General features: G+C 43.1%; 1 protein-coding gene across 4 annotated transcripts in view; it reads right to left on the reverse strand.

Annotated features, from left to right (window-relative positions):
- Positions 1-19,005, reverse strand: part of CYB5R4 (cytochrome b5 reductase 4) — a 415,380-nt gene that overhangs the window by 92,877 nt on the left and 303,498 nt on the right. For all 4 annotated transcript variants that reach the window (XM_073589653.1, XM_073589651.1, XM_073589652.1 and 1 more), the window contains one exon: positions 3,910-4,060. In XM_073589653.1, the coding sequence (XP_073445754.1) occupies positions 3,910-4,060 (151 nt within the window). The remainder of the gene's footprint in view (positions 1-3,909; positions 4,061-19,005) is intronic.

The following is a 19,005-nucleotide window of genomic DNA, read 5'->3' on the forward strand; positions in this document are numbered from 1 at the left end:
AGACCTGGTGGTGGAGTCGGCATACTCCTGTCCCCACAATGCACTTTCCAGGTCATCCCCCCAGTTCCATCACTCTCATTTCCTTCTTTTGAAGTCCACACCATCAGGCTCTTTCGTCCCCTCTCCCTCAGAGTAGCGGTCATATACCGGCCCCCAGGCTCACCCACCCACTTCCTGGACCATTTCTCTGCCTGGCTGCCGCACTTCATGTCCTCAGAACTACCAACCCTTATCCTGGGAGACTTCAACATCCCCATTAACAGCCCCACTTCCACATCTGCATCCCAGCTTCTATCACTAACCACTTCTCTAGGCCTCTCACAGCTCTCAACCTCTGAAACACACAAAGACGGTAACACCCTGGACCTGGTTTTCGCCCAGCTCTGCTCAATCTCCTACCTAGATCAGGGTTTCCCAACTCCAGTCCTCAAGGCACACCAACAGATCATGTTTTCAGGATTTCCTTAGTATTGCTCAGGTGATAATTGCTTCACCTGTGCAATACAAAGGAAATCCTGAAAACATGATCTGTTGGTGTGCCTTGAGGACTGGAGTTGGGAAACCCTGACCTAGATAACTCACCGCTTCCCCTCTCTGACCACAACATTCTCTCCTTTACACTCACAAATCCTTGCTCACCCCAGCACCCTCCTACCTACCATTCAGTCAGAAATCTACAAGCCATTAACCCTCATACACTTTCAGACTCCCTACACTCATCATTGTCCCCAATCTCTTCTTTGTCCTGTCCTGATCAAGCTGTACATCACTTCAATGACATTCTTAGAAGCACCCTTGACCAAGTAGCTTCGCTCACCCTCAGAACCTCCAAACACAGAGTGAAACAGCCCTGGCTCACATCACAAACTCGATTTCTCCAGCGATGCTCTAGGTGTGCTGAACGCTTATGGAGGAAAACACACACACCAGAAGACTTCATACACTTCAAATTTATGTTAAGGACATATAACTCTGCCCTTCACCTCGCCAAACAGACCTACTTCACCACCCTGATCTCCTCACTATCCAACAACCCCAAGAAACTTTTTGACACCTTTCACTCCCTCCTCAGGCCAAAAGCACAAGCCCCTAACACAGACATTTGTGCTGATGACCTGGCCTCCCACTTTATAGAGAAAATAGACAATATCCACCAGGAAATCCGCTCCCAATCACCAAGTTTAGTGACTCCCATCCCTCCCTGCATTTCCCCTGGCTCACTCTCCACATTCGATCCCATCACAGAAGAAAAAGTCTCCAGGCTCCTCTCCTCTTCTCGTCCAACTACATGCACAACTGACCCCATTCCCTCACATCTCCTCCAGTCTCTCTCTCCAGTCGTCACAACTCACCTAACTAAAATCTTTAATCTCTCCCTCTCCTCTGGCATTTTCCCCTCCTCCTTCAAACACTCTATCATTACTCCATTACTAAAGAAACCCACCCTCGACCCATCCTGCACAAACAACTACAGACCAGTCTCCAATCTCCCCTTCATCTCTAAACTCTTGGAGCGCCTGATATACTCCCGCCTTACCCGTTACCTCTCCACTCACTCCCTCCTAGACCCTTCACAGTCCGGTTTCCGCCCCCTACATTCGACAGAAACTGCACTCATCAAAGTGACCAATGACCTTCTGACAGCAAAACGTAACGGTGACCACTCTCTGCTCATTCTTCTCGACCTTTCTGCAGCTTTCGACACTGCTGACCACCCTTTCCTACGCTCTAGGCTCCAGTCACTAGGCATTAAGGACACTGCTCTCTCCTAGTTCTCCTCCTATCTTTCTGACCGCTCCTTCAGTGTTCTGTTCTCTGGCTCCACTTCATCTCCTCTTCCTCTCACTGTCGGGGTACCTCAGGGCTCAGTCCTTGGCCCCCTTCTCTTCTCTCTCTACACAGCCCCAATTGGACAGACCATCAGCAGATTTGGCTTTCAGTAACATCTTTATGATGATGACACACAACTATACACATCATCCCCTGACCTTACCCCCGCTGTACTACAGAACGCCACTGACTGTCTGTCTGCAGTCTCCAACATCATGTCTGCTCTCTATCTGAAACTCAACCTCTCCAAAACTGAACTTCTTCTGCTCCCGTCATCTACTAACCTCCCTAAATCAGACATTTCCCTCTCCGTGGGTGGCACCATAATAACACCCCGACAGCAGGCGCGCTGTCTAGGCGTTATGTTTGACTCCGATCTCTCCTTCACCTCCCATATACAATCTCTTGCCTGCTCGTGCCACTTACACCTAAAGAACATCTCTAGAATCCGCCCTTTTCTCACCATGGAAACAACAAAAACCCTCACTGTTGCCCTGATCCACTCCCGCCTGGACTACTGTAACGCTCTATTAATTGGCCTCCCCCTCACTCGACTCTCCCCTCTCCAGTCCATCCTTAATGCAGCAGCCAGGGTTGTCCATCTGGCTAATCGTTTCTCGGACGCGTCCGCTCTTCGCCAGTCGTTACACTGGCTGCCCATTCATTACAGCATACAATTCAAAGTACTTGTTCTCACCCACAAAGCCATCCACAGTGCGACACCCCCTTACATCTCCTCCCTCATTTCTATCTATCGGCCTGACCGACCACTGCGCTCTGCAAATGACTTTCGACTAACCTCTGCCCTAATCCGTACCTCCCACTCCCGACTCCAAGACTTCTCCCGTGCTGTGCTAATCCTCTGGAATGCTCTACCCCAAGATATTAGGACCATCCACAATTTGCATAGTTTTAGGCGCTCGCTCAAAACACATTTGTTCAGAGCGGCCTATCACATTCAGTAATCAAATTCATTTTATGCTTGTGTGTGTTGCCCATTCACTATCTCCATCTATCCCCCACCCCCTGAAGATGGCTGGACCATCACTGTAAATACATCATTGTAAATACAAACCTGTGCTTTGTATCGCCCCCACCTCATTGTAGATTGTAAGCTCCCACGAGCAGGGTCATCTTATTTCGCTTTAATTATTGTATTGTTAACATTATTACTTATGACTGTTGTGTTTGAAACTGTTCAATTGTAAAGCGCTGCGGAATATGTTGGCGCTATATAAATAAAGATTATTATTATTATAATTATTATCAGGGTTCCCCAACTCCAGTCCTCAAGGCCCACCAACAGGTCATGTTTTCAGGATTTCCCTTGTATTGTACAGGTGATGCAATTATCACCTGGGCAATACTAAGGAAATCCTGAAAACATGACCTGTTGGTGGGCCTTGAGGACTGGAGTTGGGTGACCCTGCACTACCTGCACTAGATAGATCAAATCTGAAGTAAATCATCCAAAACAAAGGATAAGAAACATTGCTAGTTGCTTCTCACTGTTCCTGTGATCAATGGAAAAAAAATAAATTGCTAAATTTATTTTATACTGATAGTCACAAAACCCCCTCTAAATTGTAAAAAAGAAATATTTATGACAAATACCTCCTCTGATAATTTTCCAATGATAAATACTTATGATATAAAATACTGTAATTTAGGATTTTGCTCTGTTTCACAATACCGACAATAATAATAAAACCTCTGACAGATCTGATGGATCCTATTGAAATAGGTGTGCCAGGTTTCCACCTTCCAAGATTGGAACCACTAAAAACTCCAGGGCCTAACACAATGACAAGGCTCTCTCTGTATTGTACAACATCACATACATGCATCTTGTGCTGCTCCATCAGCACAGAAAAGCCGGCAATTTCACAGTCTTCGATTCCAGACGAGACGTTGCTTGCTTATATTTCCAGACTTGCTAGAATAAAGGTAAATTCCCATAAGGGACACAATGTACAACATTAACCTCGTTATCTTGCTTTATTTACTGAGATTGAGGTAATTGCTTTAAAAAAAATGAAAGAAGATCTTCTATATATTTAAGAATGCTTTCATACAAACCTGAGGCTCGAAGAACTGCTCAGTACATTCTTCAACAATCTAACCATTGGTGTCAATCCTGTGCCAGCGGCCACAAGGAAGATATCCTCCATGCCTTCAATTTGGGTCATTCTAAAACACCCTTCAGGGCCACTGACAGAGACGAGGTCACCTGTCAAAATGAAAAATACCTCAATAAATTAAAAGAAATGAGCAAATGGAGTTTATAAGCAAAACCACCAAAGATTTGTATACAAAAATAAATCAAGTTTATTAACACACATATGACACATATATTAAAATGACAATGAATATGGATCCAAAAATAACATTGGAAACATATGAAGGAGGCAAGGTACCTAAGTCAAACCAGTAAGCCAAATCAGGAGGAACATACTAGCACATGCCCATAGAAACAGTTAGGTCCATATATATTTGGACAGAGACTACATTTTGGTTCTAGACATTACCACAATGAATTTTAAACAAATCAATTCAGATGCAGTTGAAGTTCAGACTTTCAGCTTTCACTTAAGGGTGTCAACATTAAAATTGGATGAAGGGTTTAGGAGTTTCAGCTCCTTAACATGTGCCACCCTGTTTTTAACAAAAGTAATTGGACAGATTAAATAATTGTAAATAAAAAGTTGTCTCTGTCCAAATACAGTCATGGCCAAAAGTATTGACACCCCTGCAATTCTGTCAGATAATACTCAGTTTCTTCCTGAAAATGATTGCAAACACAAATTCTTTGGTATTATTATCTTCAATTAATTTGTCTTAAATGAAAAAACACAAAAAGAATTGTCCTAAAGCCAAATTGGATATAATTCCACACCAAACATAACAAAGAGGGTGGACAAAAGTATTGGCACTGTTCGAAAAATCTTGTGATGCTTCTCTAATTTGTGTAATTAACAGCACCTATAACTTACCTGTGGCACCTAACAGGTGTTGGCAATAACTAAATCACACTTGCAGCCAGTTGACATGGATTAAAGTTGACTCAACCTCTGTCCTGTGTCCTTGTGTGTACCACATTGAGCATGGAGAAAAGAAAGAAGACCAAAGAACTGTCTGAGGACTTGAGAAACCAAATTGTGAGGAAGCATGAGCAATCTCAAGGCTACAAGTCCATCTCCAAAGACCTGAATGTTCCTGTGTCTACCGTGTGCAATGTCATCAAGAAGTTTAAAGCCCATGGCACTGTGGCTAACCTCCCTAGATGTGGCCGGAAAAGAAAAATTGACAAGAGATTTCAACGCAAGATTGTGCGGATGTTGGATAAAGAACCTCCACTAACATCCAAACAAGTTCAAGCTGCCCTGCAGTCCGAGGGTACAACGGTGTCAACCCGTACTATCCGTCGGCATCTGAATGAAAAGGGACTGTATGGTAGGAGACCCAGGAAGACTCCACTTCTTACCCCGAGACATAAAAAAGCCAGGCTGGAGTTTGCCAAAACTTACCTGAAAAAGCCTAAAACATTTTGAAAGAATGTTCTCTGGTCAGATGAGACAAAAGTAGAGTTTTTATTGCAAAAGCATCAACATAGAGTTTACAGGAGAAAAAAGAGGCATTCAAAGAAAAGTACACGGTCCCTACAGTCAAACATGGCGGAGGTTCCCTGATGTTTTGGGGTTGCTTTGCTGCCTCTGGCACTGGACTGCTTGACCGTGTGCATGGCATTATGAAGTCAGAAGACTATCAACAAATTTTGCAGCATAATTTAGGGCCCAGTGTGAGAAAGCTGGGTCTCCCTCAGAGGTCATGGGCCTTCCAGCAGGACAATAACCCAAAACACACTTCAAAAAGCACTAGAAAATGGTTTGAGAGAAAGCACTGGAGACTTCTAAGGTGGCCAGCAATGAGTCCAGACCTGAATCCCATAGAACACCTGTGGAGAAATCTAAAAATGGCAGTTTGGAGAAGGCACCCTTCAAATATCAGGGACCTGGAGTAGTTTGCCAAAGAAGAATGGTCTAAAATTCCAGGAGAGCATTGTAAGAAACTCATTGATGGTTACCGGAAGCGGTTGGTCTCAGTTATTTTAGCTAAAGGTTGTGCAACCAAGTATTAGGCTGAGGGTGCCAATACTTTTGTCCAGCCCATTTTTGGAGTTTTGTGTAAAATGATCAATGTTTTGCTTTTTGCTTCATTCTCTTTTGTGTTTTTTCATTTAAGACAAATTAAATGAAGATAATAATACCAAAGAATTTGTGTTTGCAATCATTTTCAGGAAGAAACTGAATATTATCTGACAGAATTGCAGGGGTGTCAATACTTTTGGCCATGACTGTATATATGGACCTAACTGTATAAAGTAAAAAAGTAAAGTGCATAGTGTGCATCAAGCAATGAACCATGTAATAGAAATTTCAAAATTTCTGTCTGCTTACCCATGGTAATATACAGCAGCTGTCACCCGCCACGTGGCCCCTGACGCACGTTTCGCGTACCTGCTTTATTAAATTTTTGATAAAGCACAAAGCTATATTCTGCTCAAATATACAACATTCTGTGTGGCTATATTAACATCTTAAACTTAAAGGCAAGTAACAGCCATGCTAGACTCCTGCTCACTGCAGCAAACAACAGGGAATGTAAAGTGAACCCTCTGCCCCCAATGTCTGTGTGGTGCAGGGACATTACTGTTCCTCTCCTGTGTGTAGCTACCCAGCTCACTACACACTGTATCACAAACTAGTGAGTGGGTGATGCTGATGAGAGGGAGAGGAGAACCCGCACACACTCATGCTGTGTGTGCACACGCTCGGGCCCCTGCAGTGTCAGTGCATGTCTGACTGTAGAGGCAGGCAGAGCTCCAAGGCAAACAAAGAGGAGGGGCAAACAAAGGTAATTGAGGGGGCTATGCCTTACCAAAACTGCACTGAAGCCCCCTCATTTATATATTGTCACGGTCCTGTCAGCGCCGGCGTGCAGCCACCGCTGAGCAGGGACTCACCCACACTGCAGAGGGGCCCGGGTTTAGACACGGCCGGGAAGCTCAGGCAAACAGGACCTGGAGACTGCAGAGGGGCTTGGGTTTAGATACGGCCGGGAAGCTCAGGCAAACAGGACCTGGAGACGCTGTAGTTAGCAAGCAGCGAAGGACCTACGGTCATGTGACTGCAAGGGGCGGGGCTTAGTGTCCTGCTACCAGAGATCGGCAGGAACACTATACAGGGATGCTCAAGTCAGACAAAACGGGGTCATACACAGAGATAGCAGTAAAGTACCAGGGATGAGACAGAACGGATAGTCGGGGCCAAGCAGTGGTCAAAGCCAAACTGACATAGAAGGTACCAAGCAGAATCCAAAAAGCAGTATCCAGAGAACAGACCGAGTCGTAACCAAAGTATCAGGCAAACAAGAACACAGCACAAGCACACTCAGGGGTCAACATACTCTGCCAAGGGTGAAAGTATAACTGACAGGGATTGGAGCTTCCTGAGGCTATAAAAAGCTTTCCCAGAACCAAGGAGAGGCCACAATAATAAGCCCCAGGTGTGCAGGTAAGAGCCTGCACTGGGATCACACATTTAACCCCAGAAGTGCAGGTCATCAGCACTGGTTCCAGACATTAACCACAAGCGTGCGGGTCCAACCAGCACTGAGATCATGATGCATATCTGGCAAAACAGTAAATATGAATATATATATATATATATATATATATATATATATATATACACACACACATACATACACACACAGGTGCTTCTCACAAAATAAGAATATCAAAAAGTTCATTTATTTCAGTTCTTCAATACAATAAGTGATCTATTCCAAGTGTATATTTATGTTAATGTTGATGATTATGGCTTACAGGCTTACAGCCAGTGAAAACCCAAAAGTCATTATCTCAGAAAATTAGAATAATTAACAAAAAAATAAATGCAAAGGCTTCCAAAACATTTTAAAAGGTCCCGTAATCTGTTTCAGTAGGCTCCACAATCATGGGAAAGACTGCTGACTTGACAGATGTCCAGAAGGCAGTCATTGACACACTCCACAAGGGGGATAAGCCATAAAAGGTCAAAGACGCTGGCTGTTCATAGAGTGCTGTATCCAAACATAGTAATGGAAAGTTAACTGGAAGGAAAAAGTGTGGTAGAAAAAAGTGCACAAGCAACCGGGAAAACCGCAGCCTTGAAAGGATTGTTAAGAAAAGGCCACTCAAAAATTTGGGGGAGAATCACAAGGAGTGGACTGCTGCTGGAATCATTGCTTCAAAAGCCACCACACAAAGATGTATCCAGGACATGGGCTAAAAGTGCTGCATTCTTTGTGTCAAGCCACTCATGACCAATAGACAACGTCAGAAGCGTCTTACCTGGGTCAAGTAGAGAAATAATTGGACTGTTGCTCAGTGGTCCAAGGTGTTGTTTTCAGATGAAAGTAAATTGTGCATTTCATTTGGAAATCGAATCCCAGAGTCTGGAGGAAGAGTGTGGAGGCACACAATCCAAGCTGCTTGAAGTCTAGTGTGAAGTTTCCGCAATCAGTGATGGTTTGGGGAGCCATATCATTTGCTGGTGTAGGTCCACTGTGCTTTATCAAGACCAAAGTCAACGCAGCCAACTTTCAGGAAATTTTACAGCACTTCATGCTTCCCTCTTGCTGACAAGTTTTTGAAGATGGAAATTTCATTTTCCAGTAGGACTTGGCACTTGTCCACACTGCCAAAAGTACCAATACCTGATTTAACCCCTTCATGACCCAACCTATTTTGTCCTTAATGATCTGGACATTTTAAGCAATTATGACCAGTGTCCCTTTATGAGGTAATAACTCAGGAACGCTTCAACGGATCCTAGCGATTCTGAGAAAGTTTTTCCGTGACATATTGGGCTTCATGTTAGTGGTAAGTTTAGGTCGATAATTTTTGCATTTATTTGTGAAAAAAGGAAATTTGGCAAAAATTTGGAAAATTTCTCAATTTTCAAATTTTGAATTTTTATTCTGTTAAACCAGAGAGTTATGTGACACAAAATAGTTAATAAATAACATTTACCACATGTCTACTTTACATCAGCACAATTTTGGAAACAAAATTTGTTTGTTAGGAAGTTATAAGGCTTAAAAGTTGACCAGCGATTTCTCATTTGTACAACAAAATTTACAAAACCATTTTTTTTAGGGACCACCTCAAATTTGAAGTCACTTTGAGGTGTCTATATGGCAGAAAATACCCAAAAGTGACACCATTCTAAAAACTGCACCCCTCAAGCTACTCAAAACTACATTCAAGAAGATTATTAACCCTTCGGGTGCTTCACAGGAACTAAAGCAACGTGGAAGGAAAGAATGGACAATTTAATTTCTCCAACAAAAATTTTCTTTTAGCATCAATTTTTTTGTTTTCACATGGGCAACAGGATAAAATAGATCCTAAAATTTGTTGGGAAATTTCTCCCGAGTACAGCAATACCTCATATGTGGTCATAAACCACTGTTTCGGCGCATGGCAAGGCTCAGAAGGGAAGGAGCGCCATTTGACTTTTGGAATGGAAAATTAGCTCCAATCGTTAGCAGACACCATGCCGCGTATGGAGAGCCCCTGTGTGCCTAAACATTGGAGCTCCCCCACAAGTGACCCCATTTTGGAAACTAGACCCCCAAGGAACTTATCTAGATGTGTGTTGAGCACTCTGAACCCCCAAGTGCTTCACAGAAGTTTATAAAGCAGAGCCGTGAAAATAAAAAATATTTTTTTCCCTCAAAAAATGATTTTTTAGCCCGCAATTTTTTGTTTTCACAAGGGTAACAGGAGAAATTGGACCCCAAAAGTTGTTGTCCAGTTTGTCCTGAGTACGCTGGTACCCAATATGTGGGGGGAACTACTATTTGGGCACACATCGGGGCTCGGAAGGGAAGTAGGGACATTTTGAAATGCCGACTTTGATGGAATGGTCTGCGGTCGTCATGTTACGTTTGCAGAGCCCCTGATGTACCTAAACAGTAGAAACCCCCCCACAAGTGACCCCATTTTGGAAAGTAAACCCCCCAAGGAACTTATCTATATGTGTGGTGAGCACTTTGAACCCAAAAGTACTTCACAGAAGTTTATAACACAGAGCCGAGAAAATAAAAAATCATTTTTTTCCACAAAAATAATTTTTTAGCCCCCAATTTTTTATTTCCCCAAAGGTAACAGGAGAAATTAGACCCCCAAAGTTGTTGTGCAATTTTTCCTGAGTACGCTGATACCCCATATGTCGGGGTAAACTACTGTTTGGGCACACATTGGGGATCGGAAGGGAGAGAGCACTGTTTGACTTTTTGAACGCAAAATTGGCTGGAAATAATGGTGGCGCCATGTCGTGTTTGGAGACCCTCTGATGTGCCTAAATAGTGGTAACCCCTCAATTCTAACTCAATCTTAACCGCAACACACCCCTAACCACACCAACTACAATCCTAACCCCAAGACACTCCTAACCCTAATCCCAACCATAGCCATAACCCTAACCACAAGCCTAACCCCAACACACCCCTAACCCTAATCTTAACCCTAATTCTAAACCTAACCATAATTCCAACCCTAATTCCAACTCTAACCCCAACTCTAACACTATTTCTACTCCAAACGCTAATTCCAACCCTAACGGAAAAATAAAAATAAATATATTTTCTTTGCTTCATTATTTCTCCCTACCTATGGGATGATAAAGGGGGGGTTTATTTACTTTTTTTTAATTTTGTTCACTGTGATAGTTTATGACAGTGATCAAAATGTACATGTAATGAATGAATAAATCTGCCGTGCTATTGCAGCATCGGCCATGGCTGGATTGTATTATTTCACCAAGTTTCATTAGTGAAATATTACAATCGCTCTGATTGGCTGTTTCACTTTCAACAGCCAATCAGAGCAATCGCAGCCACGGGGGGCAAAGCCACCACCCGTGGGGTGAAGCACAAAGGGTCCTGTACCTATGGGTCGGATGACCTTTCACCCGACCCACAGGAGGGAGATCAATTCATGAAGCCAAATATCGGATTGGCATGACTTTTCATGACACCTACGTGGCGTCAAAGGTCGGGAAGGGGTTAAAAACAACAGTATCACTGTGCTTGATTGGCCAAGAAACTCACCTGACCTTAAGACCATAGAGAATCTATGTGGTATTGTTAAGAAGAAGATGAGAGACACCAGACCCACCAATGTAGACAAGCTGAATGCTGCTAGCACAGCAACCTGAGCTTCCATAACACCTCAGCAGTGCCACAGGCTGATCGCCACCATGCCACTCCGCATTGATGCAGTAATTTATGGGAAAGGAGCCTCAACCAAGTATTGAGTGCATTTACTGAACATACGTTTCAGTAGGCAAACATTTCGGATTTTAAAATCATTTTTCCAGCTGGTGTTATAAAGTATTCTAATTTACTGAGATAATGACTTTTGGGTTTTCATTGGTTGTAAGCCATAATCATCAACATTAACAGAAATAAACACTTTATGTATTGAAAAATATTCAGGATTGAGAGTCCTCAGTAGTTGATACCATTTAATGGCTAACTGAAAAGATGGTAACACATTGCAAGCTTTCGAGACTACTCAGGTCTCTTCATCAGGCTAGACTAATACAAAATCTGAAGAGTCACATATTTATGCACAATACAGCCTACACACAATACAGCACGTTGTGCACGGCTATCGCGGCTTGCTGGCAGTCTAGAAGGGTCTTATATAGCTGAATAAGGGTCTGCGGCACCAGCATTCATAATTCCCTTACTGCAGAAGCCTAATTGCCGGTTCACAACAGGCAGCCCGTCCGGCGACCAATTATCCTAGGTGCAGTTCCCTGACTGACCTGAGGGTAAGGGGGGTGCCGGAGAGCTGCAAGTTCCAAAGTGGAACTGAGAAAGTGGGATATACATAAATCCCCGCAGTACTTGGAAGATTGATAGCAGTGGTGGGGCATCCAAATTAAACTCCGCCTGCGGCAAATTGTAGAGCGAGATTAGCTTGCTGGATATTTTTGGTCACATGGTGCCAGTGTTGGGATAACTAAGATAAGCCCCACTACGCCTGTGATAGCCGTGTGCCGGCATCGTGTCACGCCCCTCCGTCCGCTGATACACCGGTGTCAGTGGTGGGATTGTGACATAGTGGTGACACAGGGTCCGCTGTCCGTCGCGTTTTGGTGGCAGCGGGACCCCCGTTAGTGTCGCCCGTAAGTGGACGAACGGCGGTGGGCTGTTCGTCACATATTGGTATATTGAAGAACTTTATGTATTGAAGAACTGAAATAATTTAACTTTTTGATGATATTCCAACTTTGTGAGAAGCACCTGTGTGTGTCTCATATATATATATATATATATATATATACACACGGTTGTGGCCAAAAGTATTGACACCCCTGCAATTCTGTCAGATAATACTCAGCTTCTTCCTGAAAATGATTGCAAACGCAAATTCTTTGGTATTATTATCTTCATTTAATTTGTCTTAAATGAAAAAACACAAAAAGAATTGTCCTAAAGCCAAATTGGATATAATTCCCCACCAAACATAAAAAAGAGGGTGGACAAAAGTATTGGCACTGTTCGAAAAATCATGTGATGCTTCTCTAATTTGTGTAATTAGCAGTACCTGTAACTTACCTGTGGCACCTAACAGGTGTTGGCAATAACTAAATGACACTTGCAGCCAGTTGACATGGATTAAAGTTGACTCAACCTCTGTCCTTGTGTGCACCACATTGAGCATGGAGAAAAGAAAGAAGACCAAAGAACTGTCTGAGGACTTGAGAAACCAAATTGTGAGGAAGCATGAGCAATCTCAAGGCTACAAGTCCATCTCCAAAGACCTGAATGTTCCTGTGTCTACCGTGTGCAGTGTCATCAAGAAGTTTAAAGCCCATGGCACTGTGGCTAACCTCCCTAGATGTGGACGCAAAAGAAGAATTGACAAGAGATTTAAGCGCAAGATTGTGTGGATGTTGGATAAAGAACCTCGACTAACATCCAAACAAGTTCAAGCTGTCCTGCAGTCCGAGGGTACAACAGTGTCAACCCGTACTATCCGTCGGCGTCTGAATGAAAAGGTACTGTATGGTAGGAGACTCAGGAAGACCCCACTTCTTACCCCAAGACATAAAAAAGCCAGGCTGGAGTTTGTCAAAACTTACCTGAAAAAGCCTAAAACGTTTTGGAAGAATGTTCTCTGGTCAGATGAAACAAAAGTAGAGCTTTTTGGGCAAAGGCATCAACATAGAGTTTACAGGAGAAAAAAAAAGGCATTCAAAGAAAAGAACACGGTCCCTACAGTCAAACATGGCGGAGGTTCCCTGATGTTTTGGGGTTGCTTTGCTGCCTCTGGCACTGGACTGCTTGACCATGTGCATGGCATTATGAAGTCTGAAGACTACCAACAAATTTTGCAGCATAATGTAGGGCCCAGTGTGAGAAAGCTGGGTCTCCCTCAGAGGTCATGGGTCTTCCAGGAGGACAATGACCCAAAACACACTTCAAAAAGCACTAGAAAATGGTTTGAGAGAAAGCACTGGAGACTTCTAAGGTGGCCAGCAATGAGTCCAGACCAGAATCCCATAGAACACCTGTGGAGAGATCTAAAAATGGCAGTTTGGAGAAGGCACCCTTCAAATATCAGGGACCTGGAGCAGTTTGCCAAAGAAGAATGGTCTAAAATTCCAGCAGAGCATTGTAAGAAACTCATTGATGGTTACCGGAAGCGGTTGGTCGCAGTTATTTTGGCTAAAGGTTGTGCAACCAAGTATTAGGCTGAGGGTGCCAATACTTTTGTCTGGCCCATTTTTGGAACTGTGTGTGAAATGATCAATGTTTTGCTTTTTGCTTCATTTTCTTTTGTGTTTTTTCATTTAAGGCAAAGTAAATGAAGATAATAATACCAAAGAATTTGTGTTTGCAATCATTTTCAGGAAGAAACTGAGTATTATCTGACAGAATTGAAGGGGTGTCAATACTTTTGGCCACAACTATGTGTATATATATATATATATATATATATATGTATGTATATATGTATATATATATATATAGTGATATCAACCAAAAATGTCCAAGGTCATGTGGGACACTTTAATAAGACTATACACAACATTCCCATATATGCCAAAAAATGAATAGGAAAACAGAAGAGATCCCAATAAATATAAAACACAAACTTTTAATTAGTGAATAATGATAAAATACATCATACATAAAAAAGCAAAAATTCTTTCCAAGGGACACCGAGCTCGAATAAGTATCTGCAAGGTGATATTATCCAGATCGATAATTATGTAAAATAACATGAGGTCTTATACAACAAATATATATATATTCATCAATCTCTATTGAAACATATCATGTGCAATGTGGGCATAAATAATAATAGAACTAATTACTATCCTATGTGGGTGATCCGCAATGGAAACAATTCCCCCGTCCCCCAGAAGAAGCAGGTGGCGAAACGCACGTCGGGGTGAGGGGACGCCGAGCGAACACACCACTTCTAATAGGTAAAACGCATTTTTTATTATGAGGCACCTTTTATTGTATTGTGGTCATTAATTGCTATCGGGTGTTTATTGACAAGCATTTGTCATGGTTTACTTCTTTATGGTGGGGACCTTCCCTTTGATTGAAGCTATCTTGCGGTATCACATCTATGTATGTTACAAGGGGTGATATTTTGGGAATTATTTCCGTTGCGGATCACCCACATAGGATAGTAATTAGTTCTATTATTATTGATGCCCACATTACACATGATATGTTTCAATAGAGATTGATGAATATACAGTATATACATTTGTTGTATAAGACCTCATGTTATTTTACATAATTATCGATCTGAATAATATCTCCTTGCAGATACTTATTTGAGCTCGGTGTCGCTTGGGCAGAATTTTTGCTTTTTATGTATGATGTATTTTTATCATTATTCACTAATAAAAGTTTATGTTTTATATTTATTGGGATCTCTTCTCTTTTCCCATTTATTTTTTGGCATATATGGGAAAGTTGTGTGTATATATATACACTCACTGGCCACTTTATTAGGTACACCATGCTAGTAACGGGTTGGACCCCCTTTTGCCTTCAGAACTGCCTCAATTCTTCGTGGCAGAGATTCAACAAGGTGCTGGAAGCATTCCTCAGAGATTTTGGACCATATTGACATGATGGCATCACACAGTTGGCGCAGATTTGTCGGCTGCACATCCCTGATGCGAATCTCCCGTTCCACCACATCCCAAAGATGCTCTATTGGATTGAGATCTGGTGACTGAGGAGGCCATTTGAGTACAGTGAACTCATTGTCATGTTCAAGAAACCAATCTGAGATGATTTGAGCTTTATGACATGGCGCATTATCCTGCTGAAAGTAGCCATCAGATGCCTGTTCTTAGCTGAGAGGAGTGGTACCCAGTGTGGTCTTCTGCTGCTGTAGCCCATCTGCCTCAAAGTTCGACGCACTGTGCGTTCAGAGATGCTCTTCTGCCTACCTTGGTTGTAACGGGTGGCAATTTGAGTCACTGTTGCCTTTCTATCAGCTCGAACCAGTATGCCCATTCTCCTCTGACCTCTGGCATCAACAAGGCATTTCCGGCCACAGAACTGCCGCTCACTGGATTTTTTTTCTTTTTCGGACCATTCTCTGTAAACCCTAGAGATGGTTGTGCGTGAAAATCCCAGTAGATCAGCAGTTTCTGAAATACTCAGACCAGCCCTTCTGGCACCAACAATCATGCCACGTTCAAAGGCACTCAAATCACCTTTCTTCCCCATACTGATGCTCGGTTTGAACTGCAGGAGATTGTCTTGACCATGTCTACATGCCTAAATGCACTGAGTTGCCGCCATGTGATTGGCTGATTAGAAATTAAGTCTTAACACACAGTTGGACAGGTGTACCTAATAAAGTGGCCAGTGAGTGTATATATATATATATATATATATATATATATATATATATATATATATATATATATATATATATATTGCTAAAAAAAAATAAAGGGAACACTCAAATAACACATCCTAGATCTGACCGAATGAAATATTTTCATTGAATACTTTGCTCTGTACAAAGTTGAGTGTGCTGACAACAAAATCAAACAAGAAATCTTTAATGGAAATCAAATTTATTAACCAAGGGAAGCCTGGATTTGGAGTCACACACAAAATTAAAATGGAATGTAATGTCCTTAAAACAAGTCAAAATGATGCTCAGTATTATGTGTGGCCTCCATGTGCCTGTATGACCTCCCTACAACGCCTGTGCATTTTCCTGATGAGGTGGCGGATGGTCTCCTGAGATCTCCTCCCAGACCTGGACTAAAGCATTCGCCAACTCCTGGACAGTCTGTGGTGCAACGTGACGTTGGTGGATGGAGCGAGACATGATGTCCCGATGTGTTCAATCGTATTCAGGTCTGTGGAACGGGCGGGCCAGTCCATAGCTTCAATGCCTTCATCTTGCAGGAGCTGCTGATGAACTCCAGCCACATGAGGTCTGGCATTGTCCTACATTAGAAGGAACCCAGGGCCAACCGCACTAGCATATGGTCTCACAAGGGGTCTGAGGATCTCCTCTCGGCACCTAATGGCAGTCAGGCTACCTTTGGCGAGCACATGGAGGGCTGTGCGGCCCTCCAAAGAAATGCCACCCCACACCATTACTGAACCACTGCCAAACCGGTAATGCTGAAGGATGTTGCAGGCAGCAAATCGCTCTCCACAGTGTTTCCAGACTCTGTCACGTCTGTTACATGTGCTCAGTGTGAACCTGCTTTCATCTGTGAACAGCACAGGGCGCCAGTGGCGAATTTGCCAATCCTGGTGTTCTGTGGAAAATGCCAAGCGTCCTGCACAGTGTTGGGCTGTGAGCACAACCCCCATCTGTGGACGTCGGGCACTCAGACCATCCTTTCTAACCGTTTGTGCAGACACATGCGCATTTGTGGCCTGCTGGAGGTAATTTTTCAGGGCTCTGGTAGTGTTCCTTCTGTTCCATCTTGCACAAAGGCTGAGGTAGCAACCTGCTTCTGGGTTGTTGCCCTCCTATGGCCCCCTCCACGTCTCCTGGTGTACTGGCCTGTTTCCTGGTAGTGCCTTCAGCCTCTGGACACTACACTGACAGACACAGCAAACCTTCTTGCCACAGCTTGCATTGATGTGCCATCCTGGATGAGCTGCACTATCTGAGCCACTTGTGTGGGTTGGAGAGCCCGTCTCATCATACCACGAGTGTGAAAGCACAACCAACACTTAAAAGTGACTAAAACATCAGCCAGAAAGCATTGGTACTGAGATGTGGTCTGTGGTCCCCACCTGCAGAACCACTCCTTTATTGAGTGTGTCTTGATAATTGCCAATAATTTCCATCTGTTATCTATTCCATTTGCACAACAGCATGTGAAATTGATTGTCAATCAGTGTTGCTTCCTAAGTGGACAGTTTGATTTCACAGAGGTTTGATTTACTTGGAGTTATATTCCGCTGTTTTAGTGTTGCCTTTATTTTTTTGAGCAGTGCATATATATACTGTATATATATATATATATGTATATACACTCACTGGCCACTTTATTAGGTACACCATGCTAGTAAGGGGTTGGACCCCCTTTTGCCTTCAGAACTGCCTCAATTCTTCGTGGCAGAGATTCAACAAGGTGCTGGAAGCATTCCTCAGAGATTTTGGACCATATTGACATGATGGCATCACACAGTTGGCGCAGATTTGTCGGCTGCACATCCCTGATGCGAATCTCCCGTTCCACCACATCCCAAAGATGCTCTATTGGATTGAGATCTGGTGACTGAGGAGGCCATTTGAGTACAGTAAACTCATTGTCATGTTCAAGAAACCAATCTGAGATGATTCGAGCTTTATGACATGGCGCATTATCCTGCTGAAAGTAGCCATCAGATGTTGGGTACATTGTGGTCATAAAGGGATGGACATGGTCAGCAACAATACTCAGGTAGGCTGTGGCGTTGCAACGATGCTCAATTGGTACCAAGGGGCCCAAAGAGTGCCCAGAAAAAATTCCCCACACCATGACACCACCACCACCAGCCTGAACCGTTGATACAAGGCAGGATGGATCCATGCTTTCATGTTGTTTACGCCAAATTCTGACCCTACCATCCGAATGTCGCAGCAGAAATCGAGACTCATCAGACCAGGCAACGTTTTTCCAATCTTCTACTGTCCAATTTCGATGAGCTTGTGCAAATTGTAGCCTCAGTTTCCTGTTCTTAGCTGAGAGGAGTGGTACCCAGTGTGGTCTTCTGCTGCTGTAGCTCATCTGCCTCAAAGTTCGACGCACTGTGCGTTCAGAGATGCTCTTCTGCCTACCTTGGTTGTAACGGGTGGCAATTTGAGTCACTGTTGCCTTTCTATCAGCTCGAACCAGTCTGCCCATTCTCCTCTGACCTCTGGCATCAACATGGCATTTCCGGCCACAGAACTGCCGCTCACTGGATTTTTTTTCTTTTTCGGACCATTCTCTGTAAACCCTAGAGATGGTTGTGCGTGAAAATCCCAGTAGATCAGCAGTTTCTGAAATTCTCAGACCAGCCCTTCTGGCACCAACAATCATGCCACGTTCAAAGGCACTCAAATCACCTTTCTTCCCCATACTGATGCTCGGTTTGAACTGCAGGAGATTGTCTTGACCATGTCTACATGCCTAAATGCACTGAGTTGCCGCCATGTGATTGGCTGATTAGAAATTAAGTCTTAACACACAGTTGGACAGGTGTACCTAATAAAGTGGCCAGTGAGTGTATAATCTAATGTACTACTATGATTTATATTAGAGGCTAGGTCCCCTCGGAGAATATCTAAATAGTTCAAAAGTTCCCTTTAACCCCTTCACCCCGAAGCCTACTTTCACCTTGCTGACCAGGCCAATTTTTACAATTCTCACCACTATCACTTTATGAGGACATAGCTCTGAAACGCTTCAATGGATTCTGAGATTGTTTTCTCGTGACATATTGTACTTCATGATAGTGGCAAAATTTCTTTGATATGACTTGCGTTTATTTGTGAAAAAAATGAAAATTTTCAAAATTTAATTTTTATGCCCTTAAATCAGAGTCATATCGCACAAAATAGCAAAC

The sequence above is a fragment of the Dendrobates tinctorius genome, unplaced genomic scaffold (assembly GCF_039654945.1).
Source record: "Dendrobates tinctorius isolate UK_male_01 unplaced genomic scaffold, ASM3965494v1 ptg000111l, whole genome shotgun sequence".
In the NCBI taxonomy this organism is placed as follows: Eukaryota; Metazoa; Chordata; class Amphibia; order Anura; family Dendrobatidae; genus Dendrobates; species Dendrobates tinctorius.